At 47.4% G+C, this 16,143-nt stretch overlaps 1 protein-coding gene across 1 annotated transcript in view; it reads left to right on the plus strand.

Moving 5' to 3' along the window:
- Nucleotides 1-399: 399 nt before the first annotated feature.
- polr1b (RNA polymerase I subunit B) overlaps nt 400-16,143 on the plus strand; it is a 57,305-nt gene continuing 41,561 nt past the window's right edge. The window contains exons 1-4 of the mRNA XM_033020540.1: nt 400-585; nt 3,258-3,425; nt 6,420-6,566; nt 12,819-12,951. Of these exons, the coding sequence (XP_032876431.1) occupies nt 3,366-3,425; nt 6,420-6,566; nt 12,819-12,951 (340 nt within the window). The 5' untranslated portion in view covers nt 400-585; nt 3,258-3,365. The remainder of the gene's footprint in view (nt 586-3,257; nt 3,426-6,419; nt 6,567-12,818; nt 12,952-16,143) is intronic.

A 16,143-nucleotide genomic window follows, 5' to 3' on the forward strand; every position in this document is an offset into this window, starting at 1 on the left:
GTATTCAATTCAATTTCAATTTAAAAACTTTATTGGTGTGATAAAAAAACATTGTTATATTGCCAAAGTATAAAACACAACACACATTTTTAAAATGCATAAGTATAAATACAAGTATACAGTGCATGGATAGATATTTCCCTGTACATAAACTCGCAATAGGCCCATAGCCCTTTATTGATGCTACACGTTGTTGCAGTTCATTCATTCATTGATTGAGACATCCCCTGGACTGGAGTACAGCTGGGGACAGGCAGGCAGGCAGCGGAACCAGAGTGCGGAGCCGGTGTGAGCCGCCCGGAGCGGGCCTGTGGGAGCGGGAGCGGGGCCGGTGCGGGGCCGGTGCAGAGTGCGGGGCCGGTGCGGGGTCGGTGCTGGGTCGGGGCGGCGATGTCGGGCCGGTGGAGGCGGCTGTGCGGGGAGGAGAGGCTGGAGCCGGTGTTGCGGCGCCGGTGGAGCGGGGCCCGGGCCGGGCACGAGCACGAGCAGCAGCAACAACAGGCCGCGGCGCTGCACCAGCTGGTCGCCGCCCATGTCCGCTCCTTCAACCACGCTGCTGCAGAGGGGCTGAGCCGGGCCGTGCAGGTGGGTGGCGGCTCCCCTTGTACACCTTGTACACTCACCCTGCTCACACTCACCCTGCTCACACTCACCCTGCTCACACACACCCTGCGCACACTCACCCTGCTCACACACACCCTGCTCACACACACCCTGCTCACGCTCACACTCACCATGCTCACACACACTGCTCACACACACACTGCTCACACACACTGCTCACACTCGCCCTGCTCACACACACTGCTCACACACACTGCTCACACTCACCCTGCTCACACTCACACTGCTCACACTCACCCTGCTCACGCTCACACTCACCCTGCTCACACTCACGCTGCTCACACTCACACCGCTCGCCCTGCTCACGCTCGCCCCGCTCACGCTCGCCCCGCTCACGCTCGCCCCGCTCACGCACGCCCCGCTCACGCTCGCCCCGCTCACCCTGCTCACACTCACCCTGCTCACACTCACCCTGCTCACACACACACACACTCACCCTGCTCACACGCACCCTGCTCACACTCACCCTGCTCGCACTCACCCTGCTCCTGCTCACACTCACACTCACCCTGCTCACACTCACACTGCATACACCCCCCCTCCACACATACACACACACATACACCCCCCCTCCACACACACACACACACACTGCATACACCCCCCTCCACACACACACACACACACACACTCACACACACACACACACACATACACCCCCCCTCCACACACACACATACACCCCCCCTCCACACACACACACACACACACACACTGCATACACCCCCCCTCCACACACACACACACATATACCCCCCTCCACACACACATACACCCCCCCTCCATACACACACATACACCCCCCCTCCACACACACACACACACACATACACCCCCCCTCCACACACACATACACCCCCCCTCCACACACACATACACCCCCCCCTCCACACACACATACACCCCCCCCTCCACACACACACACACACACATACACCCCCCCCTCCACACACACATACACCCCCCCTCCACACACACATACACCCCCCCTCCACACACACATACACCCCCCCCTCCAACACACACGACATACTACCCCCCCCTCCACACACACACATAACACAACCCATCACACACACACTGCATACACACCCCCCTACACACACTCCACACAACACACACACCCCTGCATAGCACCCCCCCTCCACACATACACATAGGCACAAACCACAGCCGAGCACACACACACTACATACACACAACTACCTACACACACACACATACATCACCAACACACCCCCCCGCCACATCACCACAGACACCCCCGCCACACACACACCCCAGAACACAAACACATCCACAAACGACAGCACACACAAAAAAGACAGACACACACAAGAAAGCAACACACACACAGACACACACACACACACACACACACCCCCCGCCACACAACACCACAGACACATGACACACCGACACACTACACAGACACACACACACCACACAAACAACCCGCCACACACACACAAAGACACCCCAGCAACCAACACACAATCACACACACACCACACACACACAATCACTGAAACACCACCCCCCAACATACAACCCCCCTCCACACACCCACACACACACACACATCACACACCCACACAAACACACACACAAACGCATTACCCCCCCCACACACCATACACATTACACCCCCCCTCCACAACACACACATCAACCCCTCCACACACATACCCATTACACCACACACACACACAACCACCACACACACACACACACACACACACACACACACACACACTGCATACACCCCCCCCCTCCACACACACACATACACCCCCCCTCCACACACACACATACACCCCCCCTCCACACACACACATACACCCCCCTCCACACACACACATACACACACACACTACACACACACACACACACTGACTCTCACCCCCACCCCCTCACACACACACATGTGGACAACATCTACCCTGTACCCTGACCAAGGGAGGGAACCTTGACCCCGGGGAATAACTCCCCACTCCCAAGAGACAGCAACTACACCCCCCCTCTACCTTCTTCCTTAGGCTACCTCTTCCCACTCTGGGATACACCCTCCCACCTTCACCCCCACCCCACTAAATGCCGCTCCTCTGCCTCCCTGGGGGTTCCAGCCTAACCAGTTTTTTGTTAAAACTCCAGTACTGACCGTACATCTTTATAGAGTTACACAGGCGTGGAAACAGGCCCGTCAGCTCAACTTGTCCACACTGTCCAACCCTGGGCCCATTTCAGCCCCCTCCCCCAGGGAAATAACCACCATCTCGCCCCCTTCCCTGTCTTTGGAATGTGGGAGGAAACCGGAGCACCTGGAGAAAACCCATGCGGTCACAGGGTGAACGTCCAAACTCCGTATAGAAAGCAGTAGGGAGGAACTGCAGATGCTGGTTTAAATCGAAGATAGACACAAAATGCTGGAGTAACTCATCCCTTCTCTCCAGAGATGCTGCCTGTCCCGCTGAGTTACTCCAGCATTTTGTGTCTATCTTCGATTTAAACCAGCATCTGCAGTCTGTATCGAACCCGGGTCTCTGGCGCTGTGAGGCAGCAACTCAACCGCTGCGCCATCTGTCTATAAATACATATATTTGTGTAATTTATGTAAATGTGTTTCATCACAGGATATTCGTCCACTCGAGTTCGATTATAAAAATGAGCGCATCACCCTGGTGTTTGCAGATGCTCTCATCAGTCCCCCAACCGTCCCGAAAGGCAGCATCTGCAGTGACATGAAAATCTACCCAGCGGAGTGCCGAGGCAGGCGTAGTACTTACAAGGGCAAGCTAACTGTAAGTGTTCAGAACCTCACAAGCTCTTGCAGCAGAATTATAAGCCAGTCGGCCCATCAAGTCGACTCCGCCATTCAATCATGGCTGATCTATCTCTCCCTCAATATAATCTATGATCTACATAATAATGATCTATATAACCCCATTCTCGTGCCACCCCTCCCCATAATTCCCGGAATGGCGGGACTTTCATATGCTGAGTGAATGGAGCAGCTGGGCTTGTACACTCTGAAATTTAGAAGGATGAGAGGGATCTCATTGAAACATATAAGATTCTTAAGGGCTTGGGCACGCTAGAGGCAGGAAACATGTTCCCGATGTTGTGGGAGTCCAGTTTAAGAATAAGGAGTAAGCCTTTAGAACGGAGACAAGGAAACATTTTTTCTCACAGTGTGGTGAGTGTGGAATTCTCTGCCTCAGAAGGCGGTGGAGGCAGGTTCAATGAATGCCTTCAAGAGAGAGCTAGATGGGGCTCTTAGTCAGCGGAGTCAGGGATTATGGGGAGAAGGCAGGAACGGGGTACTGATTGGGGATGATCAGCCATCATCACATTGATTGGTGGTGCTGGCTCGAAAGTGCCGAATGGCCTACTCCTGCACCTATTGTCTATAACCCCTGGCACCCACACTAATCAATATAACCATAATGTTTAGGACACCAGCAATGTCATGTAAATGAAAGTAGTCATGTTTAGTATTTTGTTGGATATCCTTTGCATGCAATGACTGCTTGAAGTCTGCGATTCATGGACATCACCAGTTGCTGGGTGTCTTCTCTGGTGATGCTCTGCCAGGCCTGTATTGCAGCCATCTTTAGCTTATGCTTGTTTTGGGGGCTAGTCCCCTTCAGTTTTCTCTTCAGCATATAAAAAGCATGCTCAATTGGGTTCAGATCATGTGATTGACTTGGCCACTCAAGAATTGACTATATTTTAGCTTTGAAAAAATCCTTTGTTGATTTAGCAGTATGTTTGGGATCATTGCTGTAGAATGAACTGCCGGCCAATGAGTTTTGAGGCATTTGTATGAACTGGAGCAGATAAGATGTGTCTATACACTTCAGATTTAATTATGCTACTACCATCAGCAGTTGTATCATCAATGAAGATAAGTGAGCCAGTATCTTCAGCAGCCATACATGCCCAGGCCATAACACCCCCACCACCGTGTTTCACAGATGAGGTGGTATGCTTTGGATCTTGGGCAGTTCCTTCACTCCTCCATCTTACCATCACTTATATAACTTGATTTTCGTCTCATCTGTCCAAAAGATCTTTTTCCAGAACTGTGGTTGCTCTTTTAAGTACTTCTTGGCAAACTGTATCCTGGCCATCCTATTTTTGCGGCTAACCAGTGGTTTAGAAACATAGAAACATAGAAAATAGGTGCAGGAGTAGGCCATTCGGCCCATCGCATCTTGCAGTGTAGCCTGTTTATTTCTGTTCATGAAGTCTTCTGCAGACAGTGGTCATTGACAAATCCACACCTGACTCATGAATAGTGTTTCTGATCTGCTGGACAGATGTTTGGGGGGTTTTCTTTATTATAGAGAGAATTCTTCTGTCATCAGCTGTGGAGGTCTTCCTTGGCCTGCCAGTCCCTTTGCAATTAGTGAGCTCACCAGTGGTAGACTAAAATGCTGGAGAAACTCAGCGGATGAGGCAGCATCTATAGATGCTGCCTCACCTGCTGAGTTTCTCCAGCATTTTTATCTACCTTCAATTTTTCCAGCTTCTGCAGTTCTTTCTTAAACAGTAAGCAGTGTTCTCTTTCTTCTTAATGATGTTCCAAACAGTTGATTTTGGTAAGCCTAAGGTTTGGCTGAAGTCTCTAACAGTTTTATTCTTGTTTCTCAGTCTCATAATGGCTTCTTTGACTTTCATTGGCACAACTTTGGTCCTCGTGTTGATAAACAGCAATAAAAGTTTCCAAAGGTGATGGAAAGACTGGAGGAAAGACTAGGTGCTGAGAGCTCTCTTATACCTGCATTAAGGAGGCATTTAAACACACCTGAGCAATTACAGACACCTGTGAAGCCATGTCTCCCAAATATTATGGTGCCCTGAAATGGGGGGACTATGTATAAACACTGCTGTAATCTCTACATGGTGAAACCAAAATGTATAAAAATGGCCTTTATTAAAGTCTGACAATGTGCACTTTAACCACATGTGATTTTTGCTATTACAAATCTCAAATTGTGGAGTACAGAGGCAAATAAATAAATGGTGGGTCTTTGTCCCAAACATTATGGAGGGCACTGTATGCCTAAAGCACAAAGTGTAGAAACAGGGAAGGACAGATGCTTGTTTGCAGCTGACGACACAAAGTGCTGGATTTATGCCCCTGTCCCACTTAGGAAACCTGAACGGAAACCTCTGGAGACTTTGCGCCCCACCCAAGGTTTCTGTGCAGTTCCCGGAGGATGCAGGTAGTGGAAGCAGGTAGTGGAGACTGACAAAAACCTCCGGGAACCGCACGTAAACCTTGGGTGGGGCGCAAAGTCTCCAGAGGTTTCTGTTCAGGTTTCCTAAGTGGGACAGGGGCATAACTCTGCGAGCCAGGCAGCATCTATGGAGACCACGTTTCTGGTCAGGGCCTTTCTTCAGACTGATCTCCAGTTGATCAACAGCGTCTGAAGAAGGGTCCCGACCCGAAACATCGCTTATCCATGTTCTCCCCAGGCGCTGCCTGACCCACTGAGTTACTCCAGCACTTTGTATTTTGATCAAGCTGCCAGCCTCTGCAGTTCCTTGTGTCTCTGCCATCATGGCACATGTTTAATGTCTGCTGTCTTTTGTTTTGATATAGACTGTGTACTGACTGGAGCTGTGTTGATGATTGTGTTTTCAAGGGGAAAGTAGATGTCATGTAATTGGCCCTTTGCCTATGAAACATTTGCTTTTTAAAAGAAGGAATGGGAAAGTAAAAGTAATCGTCAAAATTGAAGGGGCTTGCAAGAGGCAATGAACTTTTCCTGTTCCTTTATGTTTAGGCAGATATCAGCTGGTCAGTGAATGGCATCCCCAAAGGCATCATTAAACACAGCCTTGGTCTGATCCCCATCATGGTCAAATCAACCCTCTGCAACCTGTACGGCCTCTCTCTTCAAGATCTCATCAAACATCACGAAGAAGCAGAGGTACTGAACTCCTATTTGAAGCCTGATTTCCTTTGTCCTCGGTGGCGATTCTGTCTGGGCTGCGGTGATTCGATAGACCGTGGTGGTGGTGGTGGTGGTTGGGAAAAGGAGGGGAGCTGAGTGGTGTGTTTAATTAGTGTGAGGCGAGTATGTCTTGATGTTCAGAGAGATCTGGATGTTCATCTGCCCAGGGGAACCAAATAGAATAGAAAGGGAACAAAGAATATCCTGTGTAGGAAGGAACTGTAGATGCTGGTTGACACTGAAGATTGACAGAAAATGCTGGAGTAAATCAGCGGGACAGGCAGCATCTCTGGAGAGAAGAAATATGTGACGTTTCGGGTTGAAACCCTTCTTCTGACTGAGAGTCAGGGGAGAGAGAAACTGGAGGTCAATGTCTTGTCAATATTGGGGCAGGTGGCAGAGCGGTAGAGTTGCTGCCTCACAGCGCCAGAGACCCGGGTTCGATCCTGACTATGGGTGCTGTCTGTACAGAGCTTGCACCTTCTCCCTGTGATGGCGTGGGTTTTCCCCGGGTGCTCCGGTTTCCTCCCACACTCCAAAGACATACAGGCTTGTGGGTTAATTGGCATTGGTAAAAATTGTCAATTGTCCTTGATATATAGGATAGTGCTTGTGTACGGGGTGATTGCTGGTCGGCGTGGACTCGGTGGTTCGAAGGGTCCGTTTCCATGCTGTGTCTCTAAAGTCTAAATCTAGAATAACTTGTCTTTCCTCGCAAGAGGAATGCAGTAGGATATTGGAAGAATGTGGTGAGGCCCCACATGAGGAGTAATGCACATGGTTTAATCATTCTTTTATGTGTGTGTGTGTGCTTGTGTGTATATCTATGTATATATAAACATATATAAATATTAAATATACATTGCAGATTATATATCATAGAGGTATGTAGACTAAATGTTACATTCACTGGATTGATTGATATTTGGAAAGAAAGGTTTCCTTTCGTGGGAAAGACTGGACCATAGATTGGCACAAAAAGCGTATGGCGTGATCGCTGGTCACCGTGCACTCGGTAGGACTGTTTCCGCTCCGTATCTAAAGTCTAAAGGTGATTGAAGGCAATAGATTTGAAGATGGCTCCAAGGCGGTGGTGTGGTGGACAGTGAGGAAGGTTGGCTTGGGTCTGGAGAGACTGGGAAAGTGGACCAAGGAATGGCAAATGGAATATAACTCGGACATGTAGGGGATGAGGGTGATCTTATAGCGGTGTATAAGATCATGAGAGGTTTAAGAAAGAACTTCAGATGCTGAAAAAAGGTAGACACAAAATGCTGGAGTAACTCAGCGGGTGAGGCAGCATCTCTGGAGAGAAGGAATGGGCGAAGTTTCGGGTCGAGACCCTTCTTCAGACTCAGCCTCACCCGCTGAGTTACTCCAGCATTTTGTGTCTACCTTCGATTTTACCAGCAGTTGCAGTTCTTTCTTGCACAGGGTGGTAGAAGTGGTCTACTTGGATTTTAGTGTGGGTTGTAGCAAGGCTTTTGACAAGGTCCTGGTTTGAATGGTTAGATCGCGATTGAGGGTGTGCATGCCAATGATGTGGGTTGGTGGAAGGTGATAGCGGGGGGGGGGGGGGGGGGGGGGGTTGTTCTGTGGATTGGAGACCTGTGCTATGTGTAGTGTCAATATATATGAATGATTTGGAAGAGAATATTGGTGGCAATAATTAGTGTTTGATGATGGCTCCAAGGCGGTGGTGTGGTGGACAGTGAGGAAGGTTGGCTTGGGTCTGGAGAGACTGGGAAAGTGGACCAAGGAATGGCAAATGGAATATAACTCGGACATGTAGGGGATGAGGGTGATCTTATAGCGGTGTATAAGATCATGAGAGGTTTAAGAAAGAACTTCAGATGCTGAAAAAAGGTAGACAAGAATGCTGGAGGAACTCAGCGGGTGAGGCAGCATCTATGGAGAGAAGGAATGGGTGACGTTTCGGGCCGAGACCCTTCTCATGAGAGGAATAGATTGGGCAGACGCACACTCTTTCCCAGAGTAGGGGAATCGAAACCAGAAGGCATCAGTTTAAGGTGAAGGGGGAAAGATTTTATAGGAACCTGAGGGGTAACTTTTTTACGCAAAGGGTGGTGGGTGTATGGAACAAGCTGCCAGAGGAGGTAGTTGAGGCTGGGACTATCCCAACGTTTAAGAAACAGTTAGACAGGTACATGGGTAGGACAGGTTTGGAGGGATATGGACCAAACACAGGCAGGTGAGACTAGTGTAGCTGAGACATGTTGGTCGGTGTGGGCAAGTTGGACGTTGATAACGTGGTGAGCAGGCGCGAACATGGAGAGAGCTAAAGCTAAACATCAGATCAGTTAATGACGTTGTGAGCGGCATAGGATATTGATTAGGAAGAGCTTTGTGGAAAATTGCAAATGTACAATGCCCCAATATGGTTAGAGTGGCACCCGAGTTACCGATTGATACCTTCCTAACTCTCCATGTTTGGATCAATCGTTTAACTGTGAAGACCTTAAACTGCATTGCAGAAGATTCTGTTTGCTTTGTGTGTGGGATGTATGTATAAACAGCACACTTCCTTAGTTATTGCCACCAAATCATGTCAACATTCAGCAACAGATAGCAGATACCAAACCTTGCATAGTAAATAGACAGTCTGACCCCGACAGTCCTTTCAGGTTAGGCAGAGGTTCACTTGCACCTCCTCCAATCTCATCTACTGTATCCGTTGTTCAAGGTGTGGACTCTTATACATCGGCGAGACCAAACGCAGACTGGGCCATCGCTTCCCGACCCGAAACGTCACCTATTCTTTTTCTCCAGAGATGCTGCCTGACCTGCTGAGTTACTCCAGAATTTTGTGTCTTCAGCATAAACCAGCATCTGCAGTTACTTCCTGCAAACCTTGAATAGTGATCATAAGTTCTGGGATTCGGCCCATCAAGTCTACTCAGCCATTGCTCATACATGTGTCAGAAGGAACTGCAGATGCTGGTTTACACCGAAGATAGATGCAAAAAGCTGGAGTAACTCAGCGGGGCAGGCAGCATCTCTGGAGAGAAGGAATGGGTAACCAGAGATATAGACGGTGGTGTGGAGAGATAAAGAACAATGAATGAAAGATCTGTGTAGGAATGGGAAGGAGAATTAAAATGTCCAGCAACTGGGAGATCAGGTTGGTTCAGGCGGGCTGAGTGAAGGTGTTCAGCGAAACGATCGCCCAGTCTGCGTTTGGTCTCGCCAATGAATAAGAGTCCACATCTTGAACAACGGATACAGTAGATGAGGTTGGAGGAGGTGCAAGTGAACCTCTGCCTAACTGAAAACGACTGTCGGGGTCCCTGGACATAGTCGAGGGAGGAGGTATAGGGACAGGTGTTGCATCTTCTGCGGTTGCAAGTGAAAGTACCTGGGGAGGGGGTGGTTTGGGTGGGAAGGGATGAGTTAACTAGGGAGTTGCGGAGGGAACGGTCTCTGCGGAAGGCGGAAAGGGATGGAGATGGGAAAATGTGGCTAGTGGTGGGATTCCATTGTAGGTGGCGGAAATTTTGGAGGATTAGAGCTGGAAAAAGAAAAAGAAGTACTGACACTTTTGAAAAATATAAAAGTGGATAAGTCTCCAGGTCCTGACAGGATATTCCCTAGGACATTGGGGGAAGTTAGTGTAGAAATAGCAGGGGGTATGACAGAAATATTTCAAATGTCATTAGAAACAGGAATAGTGCCCAAGGATTGGTGTACTGCGCATGTTGTTCCATTGTTTAAAAAGGGTTCTAAGAGTAAACCTAGCAATTATAGACCTGTTAGCTTGACTTCAGTGGTGGGCAAATTAATGGAAGGTCATGTTTGACTAATCTTCTGGAATTTTTTGAAGGGGTTACTAGGGAAATTGATGAGGGTAAAGCAGTGGATGTTGTCTATATGGACTTTAGTAAGGCCTTTGACAAGGTTCCTCATGGAAGGTTGGTTAAGAAGGTTCAATTGTTGGGTATAAATGCAGGAGTAGCAAGATGGATTCAACAGTGGCTGAATGGGAGATACCAGAGAGTAATGGTGGATGGCTGTTTGTCAGGTTGGAGGCAGGTGACTAGTGGGGTGCCACAGGGATCTGTGTTGGGTCCACTGTTGTTTGTCATGTACATCAATGATCTGGATGAAAGTGTGGTAAATTGGATTAGTAAGTATGCAGATGATACTATGGTGTTGTGGATAATGAAGTAGATTTCCAAAGTCTACAGAGAGATTTAGGCCATTTGGAAGAATGGGCTGAAAGATGGCAGATGGAGTTTAATGCTGATAAGTGTGAGGTGCTACATCTTGGCAGGACAAATCAAAATAGGACGTACATGGTAAATGGTAGCGAATTGAGGAATGCAGTTGCACAGAGGGATCTAGGAATAACTGCATAGTTCCCTGAAGGTGGAATCTCATATAAATAGGTGGTAAAGAAAGCTTTTGGTATGCTAGCCTTTATAAATCAGAGCATTGAGTATAGAAGTTGGGATGTAATGTTAAAATTGTACAAGGCATTGGTGAGACCAATTCTGGAGTATGGTGTACAATTTTGGTCGCCCAGTTATAGGAAGGATGTCAACAAAATAGAGAGAGTACAGAGAAGATTTACTAGAATGTTGCCTGGGTTTCAGCAACTAAGTTACAGAGAAAGATTGAATAAGTTAGGTCTTTATTCTCTGGAGCGCAGAAGGTTAAGGGGGGACTTGATAGAGGTCTTTAAAATGATGAGAGGGATAGACAGAGTTGACGTGGACCAGTTTTTCCCATTGAGAGTAGGGAAGATTCAAACAAGAGGACATGACTTCAGAATTAAGGGACAGAAGTTTAGGGGTAACATGAGGGGGAACTTCTTTACTCAGAGTGTGGTGGCTGTGTGGAATGAGCTTCCAGTGGAAGTGGTGGAGGCAGGTTCGATTTTATCATTTAAAAATAAATTGGATAGGCATACGGATGAGAAAGGAATGGAGGGTTATGGTCTGAGTGCAGGCAGATGGGACTAGGGGAGAATATGTGTTCGGCATGGACTTGTAGGGCCGAGATGGTCTGTTTCCGTGCTGTAATTGTTATATGGTTATATTATGTGTTGTATGTGATGGCTGATGGAGTGGAAGGTAAGGACTAGGGGGACTCTGTCTCTGTTGTGACTAGGGGGAGGGGGAGCAAGGGCGGAGCTGCGGGGTACCGAGGAGACACAAGTGAGGGCCTCATCTATGATGGGAGAGGGGAACCCCCGTTCCCTAAAGAATGAGGACATCTCGGATGTCCTGGTATGGAACACCTCATCTTGGGCGCAGATGCGGCGTAGACGGAGGAATTGGGAGTAGGAAATTAAAATTTTCCATTGACTCGGCCTCCACAGCCGTCTGGGGCAATGAATTCCACAGATTCACCACCCTCTGACTAAAGAAACTCCTCCTTGTCTCCTTTCGAAAGGTAACTCCTTTTATTCTGAGACTATGACCTCTAGTCCTAGTCTCTCCCACTAGTAGCAGAAACGGCCTCTCCACCCAGGCCTTTCTCTATTCAATAATTTTCAATGAAATCCACCCCCTTACCCTTCTAAACTCCAGCGAGAACAGGCCCAGTACCATCAAATGCTCATCCTATGTTAACCCAATCATTCCTGGGATCATTCCCATTCCGTTCTCCTTGAGCTGTAAATTTTAATGATACATAGGTAGAGAGATACTATTTTAAAGATATATAGATAGATACTATTTTAATGATACATAGATAGATAGATACTATTTTAAAAATACATAGATAGATAGATACTATTTTAAAGATACATAGATACTATTTTAAAGATATATAGATAGATACTATTTTAATGATACATAGATAGATAGATAGATAGATACTATTTTAAAAATACATAGATAGATAGATACTATTTTAAAGATACATAGATACTATTTTAAAGATACATAGATAGATACTATTTTAAAGATACATAGATAGATACTATTTTAAAGATACGTTTGATCTATGGATAATTATCATAATTAGTACTTGCCAGTAGAATTACTGAATTCCAATTTAAGATGGGTTGACAAAATGTGCTGTGAGTACTGTGTTTGCAAACCTGAAGTCCTGCGACTGCAAGTAAGAGCATTTATTTCATTGCTATATGTTTCGGGACGTGTGACAATAAAACTCTCGTCTCCGTCGCCCCCCCCCCCCCCCCCCTCATCTCCCTCCCCTCTCTCAACGCAGCAGAAACTGAACTTCTCCTCTTTTGAACAGGAAATGGGAGGATACTTCATCATAAATGGCATAGAAAAGGTCATCCGGATGCTGATCATGCCCCGTCGGAATTTTCCCATCGCTGTGCTGAGACCCAAGTGGAAGAGCAGAGGCCCTGGCTACACGCAGTATGGTAATGTAGTTCTAACCAAGCGAAGGTGGCGCAGCGGTAGAGTTGCTGCCTCACAGCGCCAGAGACCCGGGTTCCATCCTGACTACGAGTGCTGTCCATACGGAGTTTGTGCGCTCTCCCCGTGACCTGCGTGGGTTTTCCCCGGGTGCTCCGGTTTCCTCCCACACTCCAAAGACGTGCAGGTCTGTAGGCTAATTTTGCTTGTTATTATTGTAAGTTGTTCCTAGTGTTCGTAGGATAGCGCTAGTGTGCGGGGATCGCTGGTCGGTGCAGAGTCGATGGGCTTAAGAGCCTATTTCTGCGCTGATTCTCTAAACTAAACTAAATAAAATTCCAAGCTTGGAGAATCGGCTGTAACATGATTGTGATATTTGGAATGGCGTTTTAATAAGATATTAGACATTGATTTGCTGTTATCATGAGAAAAAGAAACAGGAAAAAGGGTCGTGTCTGTGGAAAGATCCCAATCTGAAACATTGTCTGTCCATTCCCCTCCACAGATCCTGCCTGATTCACTGTTCTTCCATCAATTTGTTTGTTTTTTTTGTGGCAGAAACTAGAATGAGATCAGCTTTGGTTTGCCCTCAACATCGAGTAAGATAGATTAATCGCCATTGTCCTGAGCTGGTTCAATGGTTCTTTGTTATCATGTGTAGCAAGGTAGTGAAAGCTGAAACCATGTCCCGCGCAGCCTCTGTGTCCCACACTGACTCCACATGCCTTAGTTCCCATGAAATCCAAATATCTATTTATCTTTGTTTTGAAGGAAGTTAATGACTGAACCGGGTCGGGAAAGAATTCCAAAGACTTAGGACTTTATCCCTTGGAGCGCAGGAGGATGAGGGGTGATCCTATAGAGGTGTATAAAATCATGAGAGAAATAGAGAGGGATAATGAATGAATAAATGTATTGGCCAAGTATTCACATACAAGGAATTTGCCTTGGTGCTCCGCCCGCAAGTGACAACATGACATACAGTGACAATTAAGAATGACACATAAAACATTAATAATAAAACATTATCGATTAAACATGTGAATGAAATAAAATAGCAGAGCAAAAGGAGGCTACAGATTTTTGGTTATTGAGTGGAGCTGCTACTCGTGGGGGACAAAAGCTGCTTTTTTTGTCTGCTTTGATAGTCCGGAGTCGCCTTCCAGAGGGAAGTGATTCAAAGAGTTTTACCTTTTACCCAGAATAGGGAAATCAGGAACAAGAGGATGGGTTTAAGGTGAGGGGAGGCAGATTTAATAGGAACCTGAGGGGCAATTTTGTCACACTCATAGTGGTGGGTATATGGAATGAGCACATGTCGCCTGTATGGTCGTGAGTAGTCGCCCAAAGAGTCGTACCTTTTTCTGGTCGCCGCTGGATTTTCAACATTTTGGAACTTTTTGGCGATCTGCTGCGACTATGACGGGTCCCAGTCGAAAAAATTGCTTGCGGGACAGGCCCTTAAAGGTCTCGACCTGAAACGTCACCTATTCCTTTTCTCCAGACCCGCTGAGTTAATTCAGCTTTTTGTGTCTATCTTTGTTTTTTTGATAGGTTGGAACAAAGGCCAGAAATGAAAAATCAGGGGTGAATAAAGGGATTGAAAATTGTGAAGCCAGAGGAAGGAATGTATTTTGAATGGGTTGTTATTGAAGGATATCCTCCTGAACTCTGCAGTTTGATTCATATAGTCAAACTATTTCATTCTGATAAGACCTTGGTGAAAGCAAACTTTCCATGCTTTCCATCTGATTTGTCCTTCCTTGATGCCTGAAGTGGTGACTCAGTAAATACATGATAGAAAATTGAGAGAGGCATTCTTCTTTCGTGTGGCGTGCACAGCCTAATGTTGTAGGACAGCTTGTTCTTCTGTTTGTGCACGTCGAGTTGATTGCATTAGTCGATCTTCCACCCCAAAAGAGGCATAGATAGGGTAGACCGTCAACTTTCTTCCCCAGGGTGGAAATGTCAAAAACTAGAGGGGCATAGCTTTCAGGTAAGAGGAGCAATGTTTAAAGGAGAAGGTGGGAGACAGGTTTTAACACAGAGAGTAGGGAGTGGCTGGAACACGCTGCCAGGAGTCGTGTTGAGGAAGGATACGCTAGTGATGTTTCGGAGGCTGTTGGATATGGAGGGATATGGATGGTGTATGTGTAGATGAGATTTATTTATCCTGGCATTGTGCTCAGCACAGACATTGTGGGCCGAAGGGCCTGTTCCTGTGCTGTACTGTTCTATAACCCCCCCCCCCCTCTAGTTCCACCGGCATAGGTATATTTTGAATGTTGATCCCAATTTATCCTCTTCTGATGTCCATCTATTTCTGATTTGAGGAAGGACAGCAAGTCGGAGTGAAGACGCCTCTGATATGTTCTATTTCAGGAGAATGGGGTTGAGAGGGAATGATGGAACAGCCATGATTGAATGGTGGAGTAGACTCCTTGGGCCTAATTCTGCTCCTATGACATTTTCTTACAGGTCTTTAGGTTCTGTAATCAACTGTGAGAGCTGTGCGGTGGTTGAATGGGAAGGCAGCCTCCTGTACTGTAATTTAGTTGAGAGAAACAGCATGGAAGCAGGCCCTTTGGCCCACCGAGTCAATGCCAACCATCGATTGCCCGTACACACATATGCCCCTGTCCCACTTAGGAAACCTGAACGGAAACCTCTGGAGACTTTGCGCCCCACCCAAGGTTTCCGTGCGGTTCCCGGAGGTTTTTGTCAGTCTCCCTACCTGCTTCCACTACCTGCAACCTCCGGCAACCACCTGCAACCTCCAGGAACCGCACGGTAACCTTGGGTGGGGCGCAAAGTCTCCAGAGGTTTCCGCTCAGGTTTCCCAAGTGGGACAGGGGCATAATTCTATGTCATTCACTCCTTATACACTAGGAGCAATTTGCAGAAGTCAATCAACCTGCAAATTCGCACGTCTTTGGTATGGGGGAGGAAATCAGAGCACCGTGCGGACTCGGGGGGGAAAAAAGGTGCAAACTCCACACAGACAGCACTCGAGGGCAGGATGGTTGGGCCTCTGGCGCCGTGTAGCAGCAGCTCTATCAGCTGTGCCACTAGCCAGCAAGGTGGGAGGTGGATGATATGAAGGCAGATGAGATTAGTTTATCCTGGCATTGTGTTCGGCACAGATATTGTGGGCCGAAGGGCCTGTTCCTGTTCTGTTCTATGTTCTCGGGGCTCCT

Source organism: Amblyraja radiata, chromosome 5 (assembly GCF_010909765.2).
Source record: "Amblyraja radiata isolate CabotCenter1 chromosome 5, sAmbRad1.1.pri, whole genome shotgun sequence".
NCBI lineage: Eukaryota > Metazoa > Chordata > Chondrichthyes > Rajiformes > Rajidae > Amblyraja > Amblyraja radiata.